Here is a 15,981-nt window from a genome sequence, read left to right as displayed (position 1 = left end):
TCAGGCATGTGCCACCTCAGACAGGATGCTGGAGAGCTCTTCTGACAAGAAATGCAATGGCCTAGTAGATCTCTTTTAAAAAGGCCAGGATAGTGCTGGGCAAATTTCAGGATCTCAGTTCCCCTACCAGGGATTGAACCTGTGCCACGGCAGTGAAAAGCTCAGAATCCTAACCACTAGGCCACCAGGGAACTCCCAATAGTGCCATATTCTTAAATATAAATTCTAAGTTCAGGAGAGATGGATGGAAACAAACACCTGTGAGTTAAGATCAAAATAGATTCCAAGACACAACATGTCCATCTAAATAGAGCAGGGAAGTAACATAGCTTGAAATCGATTAGACTAACAAAGGTTATTCAAATAGTATCAAGAATCCAGTTACATGAATACTCAACCACTTAGGAAACTGAGTTTAAGACAGGGAGTTAGTCTCTGGGGAACTGCGTAGAAGTGTAAGATAGAACCAACAGTTTAACATGAAATAGGTAAACTACTGATCTGTAGTTCCCTCTAATGAATATTCCCACTTCAGAGCAGAATTTGTTCCCAAAGTCAGGAACTGAGCTCTGACTGGGGACAGGAATGAAAAAGCCTCAGCTGTCAGGTAAAAAGGGTTGAAGATTTGGAGGTAGGATGGGAGACAGAGACATTGCATATCTGGAAACACCAAAAACAAAATGAAAAAAAAAATCCTCATTCCTAAAGAAAACTTTAGTCTTGCCCTCTAATCCTCAGCATCTTTGACCCATTGAGAAGTTGGACTCCCTTCACTCAAAACATAGCTTGTTTCATGTGGCCATAATTAAATATTGGGGGTGGGGGGGTAGATGAAAGAATTCCTTATTATCTGTAAAAATTGCATGATTTCCTGAAATGAAATATAAGGACTGGCTTCTAGCTATTGTTTGTCACTTTATTTTTATTCTATTTCTGTGAATTCTTAAACTACTTTTGCAGCTGGTCATAACTTTTGTGACTGGATCTTGGATTGAATGCAGAATGACAATATCAAATAAAAAGTACTTCAATAGTATACATTCATCTTAAAAGATTGTGTTAGCAGGTTTTGCCTGGTCAAGCTCATGTTTTCTAACCTTAAAAAACCATTACCCTCATTCCTCAGACCCTACCCATGATTGTGAAACACATTTGTAATCAGAGCATTCCCCCCTAATCTGGTCTAGAGATTTTGGAACACTTGCACCACTGAAAATTGTTTTCTATTTTGTTCTGTGGATCTGGAACCACATCAGAAGTTCCTTGGGTGTTATTCAAGTCAAGATCAGTTTTAGAAAAGGTATTTGCTTGTAATCTGCCTGACGCTTTTCCAATTCACCAAGCTTTCCCTTTTTATATTGGCTTTTTGAAAATTCATAGTAGACCAGACACTATAAAACTCTTTGAGGAAAACACAGGAAGAACACTCTTTGACATAAATCACAGCAAGATCTTTTTTGACCCACCTCCTAGAGTAATGGAAATAAAAACAAAAATAAACAAATGGGACCTAGTGAAACTTAAAAGCTTTTTCACAGCAAAGGAAACTATTAACAAGATGAAAAGACAACACTCAGAATGGGAGAAAATATTTGCAAACGAATCAACGGACAAAGGATTAATCTCCAAAATATATAAACAGCTCATGCAGCTCAATATTAAAAAAACAAACAACCCAGTCAAAAAATGGGCAGAAGATCTAAATAGACATTTCTCCAAAGAAGACATACAGATGGCCAAGAAGTACATGAAAACCTTCTCAACATCACTAATTATTAGAGAAATGCAAATCAAAACTACAATGAGGTATCCCCTCACACCAGTCAGAATGGGCATCATCAGAAAATCTACAAACAACAAATGCTGGAGAGGGTGTGGAGAGAAGGGAACCCTCTTGCACTGTTGGTGGGAATGTAAATTGAGTGGGGGGAGGTGGTGGTGTGATGAATTGGGAGATTGGGATTGACATATATACACTGATATGTATAAAATAGATAACTAATAAGAACCTGCTGTATAAAAAAAATAAAATTAAATTTAAAAAAAAGATACAGCCACTATGGAGAACAGTATGGAGGTTCCTTAAAAAACTAAAAATAGAATTACCACATGATCCAGCAATCCCACTACTGGGCATACACCCAGAGAAAACCATAATTCAAAAAGACACATGCACCCCAATGTTCATTGCAGCACTATTTACAATAGCCAGGACATGGAAGCAACCTAAATGCCCATTGACAGATGAATGGATAAAGAAGATGTGGTACACATGTACAAGGCAATATTACGCAGCCATAAAACAGAATGAAACTGAGTCATTTGTAGAGACGTGGATGGATCTAGGGACTGTCATACAGAGTGTAGTAAGCCAGAAAGAAAAAAACAAATATCGTATATTCACGCATATATGTGGAATCTAGAAAAATGGTACAGATGAACCGGTTTGCAGGGCAGAAATAGAGACACAGATGTAGAGAACAAACGTATGGACACAAAGGGGGCAAAGCAGCGGGGGCAGGGGGGGTGGGTGGGATGAATTGGGAGATTGGGACTGACATGTATACACTAATAAGTATAAAATAGATAACTAATAAGAACCTGCTGTATAAAAATAAATTAAATTTTTAAAAAAGGAAATTCATAGTTATTTTAGATGCAGCAATTAATTGACATGGTAACACATTCATTCTGATGACTATTTATGTGAAATCAATTTTGAGTGTTGAAGTTACATGAATTTAATAGTAAAAGTTGCCATGTACTTTTGTCCTGTAATTTATAACACTTTTTCATTTGTTTGGGAAGTCTTACAATAGCCATTGACCCAAACCAGTCAAGTTGAATTATGGGCATTTGTATGCCTTCTAAAATGTCTGTGTGCCCAAGTCCTTAATTATATAGAGATGTGGAAAGATATACGATCATAAAGTGGGAGACTTCTTAGCATATAAGAAGCCTAAGAGAAAGCAAAAGTTACTTCTACACACCAAAGCACAGATTTTTTTGTTGGACTGAGTCACAGAAAAATGTGATCATCTACATAACCTATAATATCTTATCCCCATTGCAGCCCTTGATTCCAGCTCCAAAATTACTCTCCAAGTTTCCATAGATACTATAATAAAAATCTATTACTGTTTTGAAACACTATAATCCTTACTTAAAAGTCTATTCCTATTTGTAACTTAATCTAAATTTGAACATTGCTGTGAGAAAAAAATAATTTTTATTATTACACTTATACTTGTGATGAGGGAACAATGCTGACCTAACAGGTTATCACACTTTATGGAGACCAATTGTCCTTCACTCTCTCTTCCTAATTTTAAGTATAATTTGACACAGCAAAGTCACAAAAAGAAAATAATGACAACAAAGCTAAAGACAAGGAGTTACTTTGGATTATTTTAAAGTGGCAAAAAAAGAACAATAGAACTCCAGCTAACACTCATGTTTCAAGTAATGTAAACATTTCCCCAATCACATGGGTATGTGTTATTAACCATATGTAGTAGTTCCTTTTTCCTCTAGATAGATGCGTCTCTTTCTCAGTTGTTGAGTCGTATGCACCCAGATTTAGAGAAGCTTTTGGAAGCATCAAGACGTTAGTCACCTCTGATTGAGGTGACCACCATACACAAACATCTGGAGTCCTTTGTCTCTGGTTCAAGACCTAAATCTTTCACCATTGTTTTCTAATAGCTCATTTTTGTTGTTTACTGCTATTATGCCCCAGAGATAAACCTAACATTTGTATTGCTAACACCTCTCTTTCAAAGCCACATTCTAGTCGCCACTGTAGTTGGAATTTAGTAACCCCAAATGGTCCTCTGATTTAGGAAAGACTCACATGGGCACATTTCTACACATGAGATCAAAGAAAAGAAACAGTTCGCTCTTTACTGTACAGGTATCAAACATCCTTCACTTGCATAACATTTCCAAGACTTAAAAATGTAGCTAATTCCTCTTCCTCCACTTTAGAGTCAGTAAGAGTAGGTAAAATACAGTAATATTTTGAAACTCAGAGATAGCAATTTGACGGCAATATCAGACACCAAATTTTACAAATAAGTTCAAAGAAATAATAGCTGTGTGAACAAGTTATCATGGCCACCATAAATTAGCACTGTCTCCTTAATGTACTTACTAAGGAGCTATTCATTACATGGAAACAACATGGTGCCTGACCTCGGGGATCTAGTCTCAGACAATGTCTTTGAAGTCATTTCATTCTTGTTCTTACTTCAGGTGTCTTAGACATGTGTCTTTATATAGTCCCCTTGAGGGTAGGGACTATATCTGAATTACTCCATGTGTTTCCTAACACAGAGAACTCTGAAGATTGAAAGATGGATATTATATGGCAAAAATAAATCATAAATTTTAATTTTGAAAGATACAGCATCACTTTGTCTCTCTTCTACTGCTTTTCTATTATAAAAGGATTACATGAATTCTTGCTAATGCTAAACATTTTTACATAAGTATATACAATAAAAACAAAAATACTTTTGTTTTTACACTACACACACCCCCTCAATTTTCACTCCCTTCTTCATTGGAGACCCTATTAGCAGTTCGGCACTTAGCTCCATTTTAAAAACACACTCTTGATTTTAATCCCGTGTAATTAAAGCTATTAGGCTAGGCTTCCCTGGTGGCGCAGTGGTTGGGAGTCTGCCTGCCGATGCGGGGGGCTCGGGTTCGTGCCCCGGTCCGGGAGGGCCCCGCATGCCGCAGAGCGGCTGGGCCCGTGAGTCGTGGCCGCTGGGCCTGCGCGTCCGCAGACTGTGCTCCGCGGCAGGAGAGGCCGTGGCAGTGGGAGGCCCGCGTACAGCAAAAAAAAAACCAAAAAAACCCAAAAAACTCTTAGGCTGTCAACATTTATGGTCACTGGATTTATATGACATTGGGTGCTATTTAGAACTACCTTATTTCTCCATGAAAATTTTTAGGGAACGGGCAGTTTTACATTTTAACCTGCAGTGTGAAAATTTCTGTTTTTTTCTATCTCAGTATTGAATTCTGCTTATACTTGCTTATACAGCCAACAAATTGAGTCCATGGTAGGTTGATGGTAGACTCAAGTCCTGTTGATGAATGAATATCTGGTATTGAAAGTATCCTCTCATCACTGCTTTTTTTTCTTTCCAAATGGTCTTGGCTATTTTCCTACATTTATTCTTTAAGATCTGTTTTAGAATTCCTTTGTCACATACCCCCAAATCCTGCTGTGATTAAAATTGGAATAGCTCTTTAATTAACTTGGGACGATTTGACATGTTATGTCTTTCCATTTATTCATGTTTTCTTTTATGTCTCATTAAATTTTTGACACATTTTTCACCTGTGTCCTATAGATTATCATTGAACTTGATGAAGTTGTTTTAATATTGTAATGAAATCTTTTCTCTAATATATTTCTTATTATTGATAATAATATAGAAAGCTTTAAAATATCTCCTTATTTTACTGTAGATTTCTTTGAGTTTTCAGGGCAAACAATCATATAGCTACAAATAATTCTTTGGTAATTTCCTGTGACAAAATATTTCATAATATTGAAGCTTAACATTCCTGAAATAAATTGTATGTGCTAGTAATACAGCCCATAATACTGCTAGATTTTTAAAATGCTCCTAGATTCCATTTACAATAACATTTTGGGAGGATTTTTTATGTCTGTGTTTTGACAAATCAAAATTGAAATCATTCTTTCTCTGTAGATTTGTCAGCTTTTAGGATTCATCAGGGTGATACTGGCTTAACAAAGGAATTGGGAAACTCATTATCTTTGATTATTTCCTGAAAAATAGTTTTCAAAGGAAATCAACTGACTTAGGTATTGTTGGGCCAATCCCTGGCATGGCTGTGTAGGGGTCAATCTCATATAGCATAATAGAAGTGTTCCCTGTAGGAGGCATTAGGCTGGTCCTCAGAAGCTGGCGGAGACACCATCATTCCATCTTCCTTTCTCAGAGATCATCTTAGTGATTTAAAAATAGAAGTATATCATCAACCTTCCCACTGTGATCTGGCAAAATACTGACACTACTCCCGAGTGGAAGCTACATGCTTCAGCAAATACACTGGAAATAGGTATTTTTTGTATATCCCTTTTATGAGTCACTTTCAAGATTACTGTAAGCATTTAAACTAGCATTATCCAACACTGGTAATGCAACATTAAATGCAACCCTGAAATCACACAAAACATTAAAATTTTTAAGGAATATGACCTTTTTGCATTGGGATGAACCTTTTTATATTTTTCATGTAATTAGCATGCAGATCATCAGGCAATTGAAAAAGCCAGAACTTAAGGTAACATTATATAAACAAAATTAACCTTATTTTGGCTTCAGAACATCGGAATAATATTTTTTCAGGGTTGACTGTAATATTTATGCTTCAGTGTTTCCTTAAGTAAACTGCCTTAAGAATGTTCACTTATCTTGCTATAGGTGAATACAAACCTCCTCCAAAATGGACAAAACCTTCAGGAAAACATTGGTGCACCTCCCCAGCCTATCATATTTAAAGTTATTGTACAACCAAACAGATGTAGAAGGAGCGGTGCGTAATAGAAACTCACAACGTTGGGACCTGGAATATTAATCAGTGGTTAACTGCAGGCTGAGCTGTAAATTACGATCCATAGGGATTCCTCACCGCAACCCGCTGATTTCACTGAACTTGTTAAGAGTTACTTCATCTGAGGGCCTGATCATGAAAAGCCAAACCTCCCATAGTTACAAAAAAACAATTCATTTATTTGGGGTTAGCAGGGTATATTGTCTTTAAAAGGCATTCCTGTTCTATTTGTCTTCAAAATGGGAATAGCTTCAATGTTTTTACGATTACAAAGTAATGCACATTCGTTGCAGTAAAATTAAAGTCAAGACCAAAAATTTACAAAGAATACATTTTAAATTACCTATAATTCATCCACCTAAAGATCACTGCTCTTAACCTTTCGGGGTAGACTGTTACAGAATTTCTATTCAAACAACTCTTCTAAAATGGTCCCCTCTAACTTACAACCTAACTAAAAATACCTACCTTCGAAATAGATCGCATGCTGCTTTTTTCAAATATTCTATATTGTTGGAACTGTCTTCATTGCATTCTTTTATATGGGATCAAAAAATATGTACCTAAATCATTACATAGCCCTCAAAAGAATTTTAAAAATCCATATGTGCTAGTTTGCTTTCATTAGTCATCAGTAATAAATAATGTGTCCATAGTGACTGAAAATGTCTTACAGTTGCATTAATTTGATGAAATTAAAGATTTGCTATTAATTTGTAAACACACCCAAAAAATTTTTGCCAGTATTTTCACTTTTCCCTACTTCTCAGCCCTCCCCTCCCCCAGTCTCTCTGGGTCCCCACCTCGTTTTCTCTGACTTTTGTTGCTAACTCCCTGAGATATATTAGCCCAGTGATTAAAGCTGACAATTATAGGATTTCACCAGAGCAAAGTTTTACATACTGTACAAATAGACAATAAATATGGCCTCTTTGTTTTCATGTGTGTGTGTTAATATTCATAAAATGTCCATGAAGAGAATCCCGAAGAAACTATAATATATGTTGCTTCTGGGGAGGCTGTTGAGTGATTGAAAGTGAGGAGAAGAGATGGGAAGGAAACTTTTTATTATATACTCTTTTATGCTTTATAAATGCTTATACTGCCTATTCAAAACAATTTTAAGGTAAAACTATACATATGTACAAACATTTATAAAGTTATTAGCTTAATAGAGCATAGGCTGCTCCTTCGGATTCCATGACTTACTAAGTGCCCAGAGAAATGAAACTACTAACTGTAACAGCGTCAGTTTATGGGTGTGCAATGCAAACCTATTTTCTCTTTTCTCTGAAAATAGTTGTAGCTATCATTCTATAAAAGGATGCCATGACAGGCTTAGAGTACCATGTTTGAATCAGTGACTCAACAAAGGCATGTTAGTATCCTCTGTATGTTAGCATCTGGCCTAAACACACACACACACAGCAGTGAGGCAGAGACACTATCTGAGACTACTCCTTAGTTGCATTAAAGACAGCTGCCCTGAGGTAAGAAAAGGGGCAGAAATTCTAATTTCAACCTTGGTCCTTTTTGAAAGATAAGTTACATTGGTTCTTGGTCACGTCAATCATATTCATGTCCCTTGGGCAACATCTGTAACATCTATGTGCTAGAGATGTTTTCTTCAAGTTTGTGAGTTAATTATCCTGCTCTTTGCGGGTCTCAAATGTCCTTGATTTTACCTCAATATTTTTTTTTTTTTTTTGCTCTTTATTTGCAGGTAGTGAAATCAAAATTATCCAAAGAATATCACTTTCTTAAAATGAAACGATCAAGAAATCATATTGTGGGAAAATATTTCAGCAATCAAAGCAAAGTACAACAACGACAACAAGACTCTGTAACAAACGTTCAATCACCGTATCATGTCAGAGGTCCAGTTAATCAGGTTTGCTCCGAAATCCTTCTCAGCAGGATGTGTGCCGGTGAAAGAACTGTGCAGACTCTGCAGAAGGACTGAACTTGGAATAGGATTCAAGTCACTCACCCGGACGATGGTTTAGCAGCCGAATCCTGTGCATGCTGTGTATTTTGGTTCCACCGCCCATGCTGAGGCACACCGGCACACACAAACACACCAATGCACACGTAGCTAGAAAAGTCCTAACACTTTCTTTCTCTACAGCTTTATAAAGTTAGGATGTGCACATGGAAATCAGCTGGTTTCAAGATGAAAGACAGAACTAGAAAATGGTGACCTGAAGTATAATCACAAACTAGATCCACTGTGGCCTGGGTATTGCATTGTGATAATAAAGAGAAATATAGACATTTGAAACATGGGGGGAAAAGATAATGCTCTTGAGTATTGCCTTATCATCTTTATCGTCACCTTAGTACTGGAAAGGGGAAAAAGGAATTACATTACACCTGCAAGTGGGGATTACGCTCGTGCCCTTTACCAGGAGAAAACATGGCTCTGATGAGGCTTTAGGCTTTGTGAATCCAATGCTTATGAAAACCGCTTCTTCCTAGATTTTTAACATCCTATAACTGAAAGGAAAAGAATAGTAATGCTCCTCCAGGGAATTCTAAGAGATTCTATGAAAGCGATAGGAAGTGTAATATTTTACAGTTAAAACACCAATATATTTCTTTGCATTCTTTGTAGTTTTCATAAACATTCCCTCCTAGCCTGTCTGTGAACTTGGATGGGTAACTGCAGTCTAAGTTGATTAAATATGTAATTTTAAAGTGAGAAAATATAGTTCTTCATGGGTTACTTTATAATGTTTCATTGATGATATTACTTAAGAAAGCCTTTGTTTGCTGTTAGAACTCTATATAATTTAAGATTGCAATTATATTTTATGTAAATATTTTGCAAAGGTTAAGCATTCTCAAGTGCATAGGCATTTATTTCCAGAAAGCATTTGTATATGTCCACAAATACTACTCTGTTACTAGTAACTGTATTTTGATTTTCCTGAGCAACTGTATCTAATCCAGATTTAGAAAAGACATAGAATTATTTTTTTATAAAACTGTGGCATACATGTAAAACACATCTAATCCTAGTACTGAGAACTTTCTCTTCTATACTTCAAGTTTAAGATAGTAAAATTTTTTATTGTACAAGCGATTTGTTGTGAGATAACATCTCACAGTTACAATGGCTCTTAAAGGATTATTTTCCTTTTGGGGAAAAAAGGCTGAGAGGGTTAATTCAGTATTTAGCTGAAATTACCAAATGTACGAATACCTCAATTTCATTACTATACAAAAACATAAAACTATTTTGATTGATCAGTTCCTTAGTATGAATATCCACCTCCTTTAAATACTCTATTTTTATATATATTTTTATATGAAAGTAAATATGAATTTATATTAACGGTCTTAAATTATATCTAGAAATGAAAATCACTTGATATAAACAATACATACCTGCATATGACGATGATAAATTTTTTAAAAGAATGGTACAGAATTAACTTTTAAAATGAAAGATTTTCTAGTATCTGCAGCTATATGCAAGCATCATTTTTAGGTTTTCAATGGTTTTTTAATGATATAAAAGGTTGCCAATTCATGTAGCATCTCCATCCTGTTTTAATATACAGTACTACATATTCTGTAACAGATTTATAGTCAGTGGATGTTTCTTGTAATTTACTATCAACCTAACTGTAATATACTTCTGACTGAGGTTAGCTTTGCATTTACCTCTTCACCATTGCAATAATAATGGATTTTAGAAACTATTTAATAATACAATTAATAAATGTCTTACTAGTAATAGTCTGTGTTTAGAGAGTATTTTTTTTTCCTTTTTATTGGAGGTATACACCATATAGTCAGTGATCCCTTGGCAGAGATATCATCCCATGGATTCAACTACTAAAGTCTGGTTCAATAAGATAAGATATACTTCCTTCCAACCCTGATATTCTCTAAATTTTGATCAAATGAACTCCCTGCTGTACAATGACCAAAGCTTTTGGACACAGTGCGGTGATGAGTTTTGTTTATAAGGCACTGAAATGCTACTAATCATTTTAGTTACTCCTTAATTGAATAAACTACATTTTATTTACCTTGGGGAAATAAGTGTGTATGTGTGTGTGCTTAACAAGTTCATAATTGCAATGAGAAAAAATAGAGTACGCATTTTCACATATCTTTCGATGTAAAGGTTAAAGGAAGTGAATTATTTTTGGTAAGAATTGATTAGTATGCAATCTAAACTAAAGAAAACATTATAATATTAAAAGTCAAGAATGACTGCATAAGCATTTCCAAGCATCCCTGCTGACATTGTGTGTGTGTGCGCGCACGCACGCCTGCACTTAGAGGCACGGTACACTATTTGCCAGCCATCCAAGTAGGCAAAGAGGATCCCATAGGGACATATGAAAAAGAAGGTTCACCATCGGCTTTATACTTGGATCATTTAATCTTCTTTATGTAGTTCCCTCTGTTCTGCAATCTTTGCTACAGAACGATTCCCAGAAGGCATTGGAAAAAAAATCACTGGTTCTTTAGGATTCTTTATGTATAGCATCATGTCATCTGCAAACAGTGACAGCTTTACTTCTTCGTTTCTGACTTGGATTCCTTTTATCTCTTTTTCTTCTCTGATTGCTGTGGCTAAAACTTCTAAAACTATGGTGAATAATAGTGGTGAGAGTGGGCGACCTTGTCTTGTTCCTGATCTTAGAGGAAATGCTTTCAGTTTTTCACCATTGAGAATGATGTTGGCTGTGGGTTTATCATATATGGCCTTTATTACATTGAGGTAGGTTCCCTCTATGCCTACTTTCTGGAGAGTTTTTATCATAAATGGGTGTTGAATTCTGTCAAAAGCTTTTTCTGCAACTATTGAGATTATCATATGGTTTTTATCCTTCAATTTGTTAATATGGTGTATCACGTTGATTGATTTGCGTATATTGAAGAATCCTTGCATTCCTGGGATAAACCCCACTTGATCATGGTGTATGATCCTTTTAATGTGCTGGTGGATTCTGTTTGCTAGTATTTTGTTGAGGATTTTTGCATCTATGTTCATCAGTGATATTGGCCTGTAGTTTTCTTTCTTTGTGACATCTTTGTCTGGTTTTGGTATCAGGGTGATGGTGGCCTCGTAGAATGAGTTTGGGAGTGTTCCTCCCTCGGAGAAAAGGGAACCCTCTTGCACTGTTGGTGGGAATGTAAACTGATACAGCCACTATGGAGAACAGTATGGAGGTTCCTTAAGAAACTAAAAATAGAATTACCATATGATCCAGCAGTCCCACTACTGGGCATATACCCTGAGAAAATCATATTTCAAAAAGAGTCATGTACCACAATCTTCATTGCAGCACTATTTACAATAGCCAGGACATGGAAGCAGCTTAAGTGTCCATCCACAGATGAATGGATAAAGAAGATGTGGCACATATATACAATGGAATATTACTCAGCCATAAAAAGAAACAAAATTGAGTTATTTGTAGTGAGGTGGATGGACCTAGAGTCTGTCATACAGAGTGAAGTAAGTCAGAAAGAGAAAAACAAATACTGTATGCTAACACATATATATGGAATCTAAAAAAAAATAATGGTTCTGATGAATCTAGGGGCAGGACAGGAATAAAGATGCAGATGTAGAGAATGGACTTGAGGACACAGGGAGGGGGAAGGGTAAGCTGGGATGAAGTGAGAAAGTAGCATTGACATATATACACTACCAAATGTAAAATGGATAGCTAGTGGGAAGCAGCCCCGTAGCACAGGGAGATCAGCTGGGTACTTTGTGACCACCTAGGCGGGTGGGACTGGAAGGGAGATGCAAGAGGGAAGGGGTATGGGGATATATGTATACATATAGCTGATTCACTTTGTTATACAGCAGAAACTAACACAACATTGTAAAGCAATTATACTCCAATAAAGATGTTTAAAAGAGAAAGCATTGATTCTTGAGATGGAAATAGTTCTGGTAATGTTTATGGGGAAAACATAATGCTGTTCTGCATCTGAAATTTCTTCTTTTAGTTCCATTTCACTGAAGGATTCCAAGAAGAAATACAGAAACTGATCAAAAATTATGTAACCCAATAAGAGTCATTTCAAAGCCATAATGCTTTGGCATGGTGGGAGTGGGGTGAAGAGGAGTGGCGGGTGTCTAATACAGTGATAAGTTAAGAGCTCAGAGAGGTGATCAGGGTTAGGATCTTATTAAATATTATCTTACGGGCTCCTTAATTTGAGCAAATACTGAGAGAATCATCAGTATCTAAAATTTTTCTCTGAGCATTTTCATCTTATAAAAAGAAAGTTAAAAATGTCATCAAAATCAGTGGCTAGGATTATTGTATTTAAAATGAACAAACAAGACTTTGAGTAAGCTTATATGGGCTGATAACGTCAAAAACATGTATCCAAGTACAAAACAATACTGCACTACAGCATATTCTACCATTTTGACTGGATCAAGGAGTAGTAAGTGCTCTGCCAATACTACTGTAGTTTTTTTTTTTTAATATGTTTTTGAAGTTCAAATGATTTTGACTGTTCTTCGGAACCAAGGCTTCAAAATGCTTGGCTTTGTTTGTTTGTTTGTTTATTTTTGGCTGTGTTGGGTTTTCGTTTCTGTGCGAGGTCTTTCTCTAGTTGTGGCAAGCAGGGGCCACTCTTCATCGCAGTGCACGAGCCTCTCACTATCGCGATCTCTCTTGTTGGGGAGCACAGGCTCCAGACGCACAGGCTCAGTAGTTGTGGCTCACGGGCCCAGCCGCTCCGTGGCAGGTGGGATCTTCCCAGACCAGAGCTCGAACGCGTATCCCTGGCATTAGCAGGCAGATTCTCAACCACTGCGCCGCCAGGGAAGCCCGGAAACAAGGCATTTTGATAGATCACTTCAACTTAAGGAGATGAACTAGACGTCGTCAGAAACCCCTACTAAAGACAGCAGGATACTGCCAGTCCCTACAAAATAGGTTTTGTATTTGCCCCAGCTTCCAAGATTTCTTACTGTCAAAGAGCCTTTTATCATGTTTTTACTGGGGCCGTAACTGCTATTAGCAACTTCCATATTTATTTTACGGTTCAGTCACTTGGTGTTTGGGGCTGTAGAACTCATTTTTTTCTAACTGATTCAGACCGTGCAGTCCCCTCCTAAAATCATGCTCCATTTGTTTTCTCTATGTTCGTTGAAATATAAAGAATTTGTTTTATAGCTCTACTAAATGTCGGACCACTATGCTTTACATACTCAATACACAATCAAAACACTAATTCTTAAAACTTATCAAGAGTATTTACAATTTGTAAGTCTATCTACAGTGTAAATAAAGATAATAACTTAAACCCAACTAACGGTAAGAACAAAATTAAAGCAGCTACGTTTAGAAAAAAACACTATAAAAGGATTCCTACAGGATCGTCATATCTAGGTAAATTAGATTTTCAATTTGATTTATGCTAACTGGTATCTTTTCCCAAGTCCATAGCACTCTGCAAAGAACTGTTTTCACTTAGTTTTTAAAAGTCTTTTTCCAACTCTTTGTGTAATATATCTGGGGGGAAAATTGCATTTTAGATTAGGTTATGAGAAGACATTTAATATATCTAACCAAGTTATTTTCTTAAGAAATTTGTGTGTAGCTTCATATTATTATTTCCATTACATGGAAAAGTCATTCTTATAAAAATCATTAAAATATTTACATCTTTTAAAAGCAAAGTAATTACAATTGATTATAGGCACATCAGAATTCAGAAACAATATGGTGTCATAAGTATAAAGTGTATTCAGCTGATTCTCAACTTGTAGTGATTTTTCTTATTTTACGGTTGGCTGGTGAAATACATCAATTTGATGCAGCTTTTAGTGCTAGGCTAAACGATTTAATGGTGATGGTATGTGATTTATTTATATATTTTGTTCAATTGTACTTCCATATTTAAAAGATAATAAAATCTGTTCAAAATCTGTAGATTAAATTCTCAGTATTGGCATCAAGGTCAACATTTTGATTTTCTTTACAATCCATAATTTAATTTTTTATTTGGTCTATAATTTGTCTGCTTTTAAAATTAAATTATGAATTTGTATATTAGAAAAAAAATTTTAAGAATGTTAAAATAAAATGGGCATATGTTGTAACATATGTTCAGTCATATATCCACTGATCTCCACTTTGATATGAGGTTGTTTGGTCTTCTGTAGATCTTCTTACATTAATAGCTGAAGGTTTGGGATTCAGGACTCTTGACATCCCTTTGCAGTAAAAACATGGAGATGAGATTATGGTACAAGATGCCAACACTGAAGCCAGTGTTAATGCTTTAGGCCCATCACCATCAGAACTGGTTGGAAAGGGGGGCTACCGCAGAGGAGAGAGCCTCTTCCCGCACTGGGTTCTGGGATGGATAAAAATTATGAGCACCTCCAGCTGCCTTTGACAGACCCTGGACATCTCTTCAGACCTCTTCTTAATACACAAGTCACTTTGGAGGGTCTCATTCCTAAGGAAAAAATAAATAATAATTTTCAAACTTTATTGGACCCAAAATTATAACTTAGATTAACCAAATAGCAGCTGAATGTGCCTTTAATGATACCTTCTTATTTATAATCAGGAAATATAGAAAGTGACCTCTAACCACCAACATAGCATATCCTCTGGAGAACTTGGAACAGTAATCCATTCCTCACTTCATTTTTTTTTCACCCATGGGATCATTCACCCTACTGCTTGTCCTCAGCTTTGCCTTTGAAACTGAACATGTGTGCGGTATTTTCCGCATGCATTTAATATGTAATACAAGATACATTTTAAAACTTACATTTTTACTCTCTCCTCCTTGCCTTAGTTACATGTAACATGAAGCTTATGTTTTAACAGTCATGAGCTCTCCAGTTTTACAGTATCATAAAAAGAGTTTATGAGCCTTTTGTTAAAACTCGGTGCCTATGTCATGGGCAGGGCATGAAATTATTTTCAGCTACTTCTTCTACTTATAAGATAAAATTTGGTCTGAATTAAGAATCACACAGGGGGAAATTGAAACAATGCCTTTGTAGCCTAAAATGAGTTTAGTCATCAAATGATACAGATTTGGGTTCACCAGTTTCCACCACATGTGCATACCCCCTGGGGAAAACCTGGTCTCTGTTCATACTTGTCTCTAAAAAGTCCCCATTTCAATGTTCACATTAGTTATGCAAAATCAATGGCATGTTTTTAAAGGGTGTGGATACAACCTTAGCACAAGTTATTCCTGCCAAGAACAGGAATCATTTCAATAGGATGGAGTTTCCAGGGCCATGTTATTGGTAAACACCGGAACTCTCTTGGCCACCTACCCTATAAATAAATGGAAATCTTCCATGAATTATTTATGGATTCTGAGATGAGGCTGATACAGACATTGTATCTCAGATTT

At 36.1% G+C, this 15,981-nt stretch overlaps 1 protein-coding gene across 1 annotated transcript in view; it reads left to right on the top strand.

The window, feature by feature from the left end:
- CPED1 (cadherin like and PC-esterase domain containing 1) overlaps nucleotides 1-10,616 on the top strand; it is a 286,736-nt gene extending 276,120 nt beyond the window's left edge. Inside the window, exon 22 of the mRNA XM_024757824.1 lies at nucleotides 8,324-10,616. Within this exon, the coding sequence (XP_024613592.1) occupies nucleotides 8,324-8,563 (240 nt within the window). The 3' untranslated portion in view covers nucleotides 8,564-10,616. The remainder of the gene's footprint in view (nucleotides 1-8,323) is intronic.
- Nucleotides 10,617-15,981: the final 5,365 nt, after the last annotated feature.

Source organism: Neophocaena asiaeorientalis, unplaced genomic scaffold, assembly GCF_003031525.2.
Source record: "Neophocaena asiaeorientalis asiaeorientalis breed wild unplaced genomic scaffold, Neophocaena_asiaeorientalis_V1.1 scaffold116, whole genome shotgun sequence".
NCBI classification, from domain to species: Eukaryota; Metazoa; Chordata; class Mammalia; order Artiodactyla; family Phocoenidae; genus Neophocaena; species Neophocaena asiaeorientalis.
Note: the sequence above shows the minus strand (reverse complement) of the source record. Positions and strands in the feature narration are given on the sequence as shown.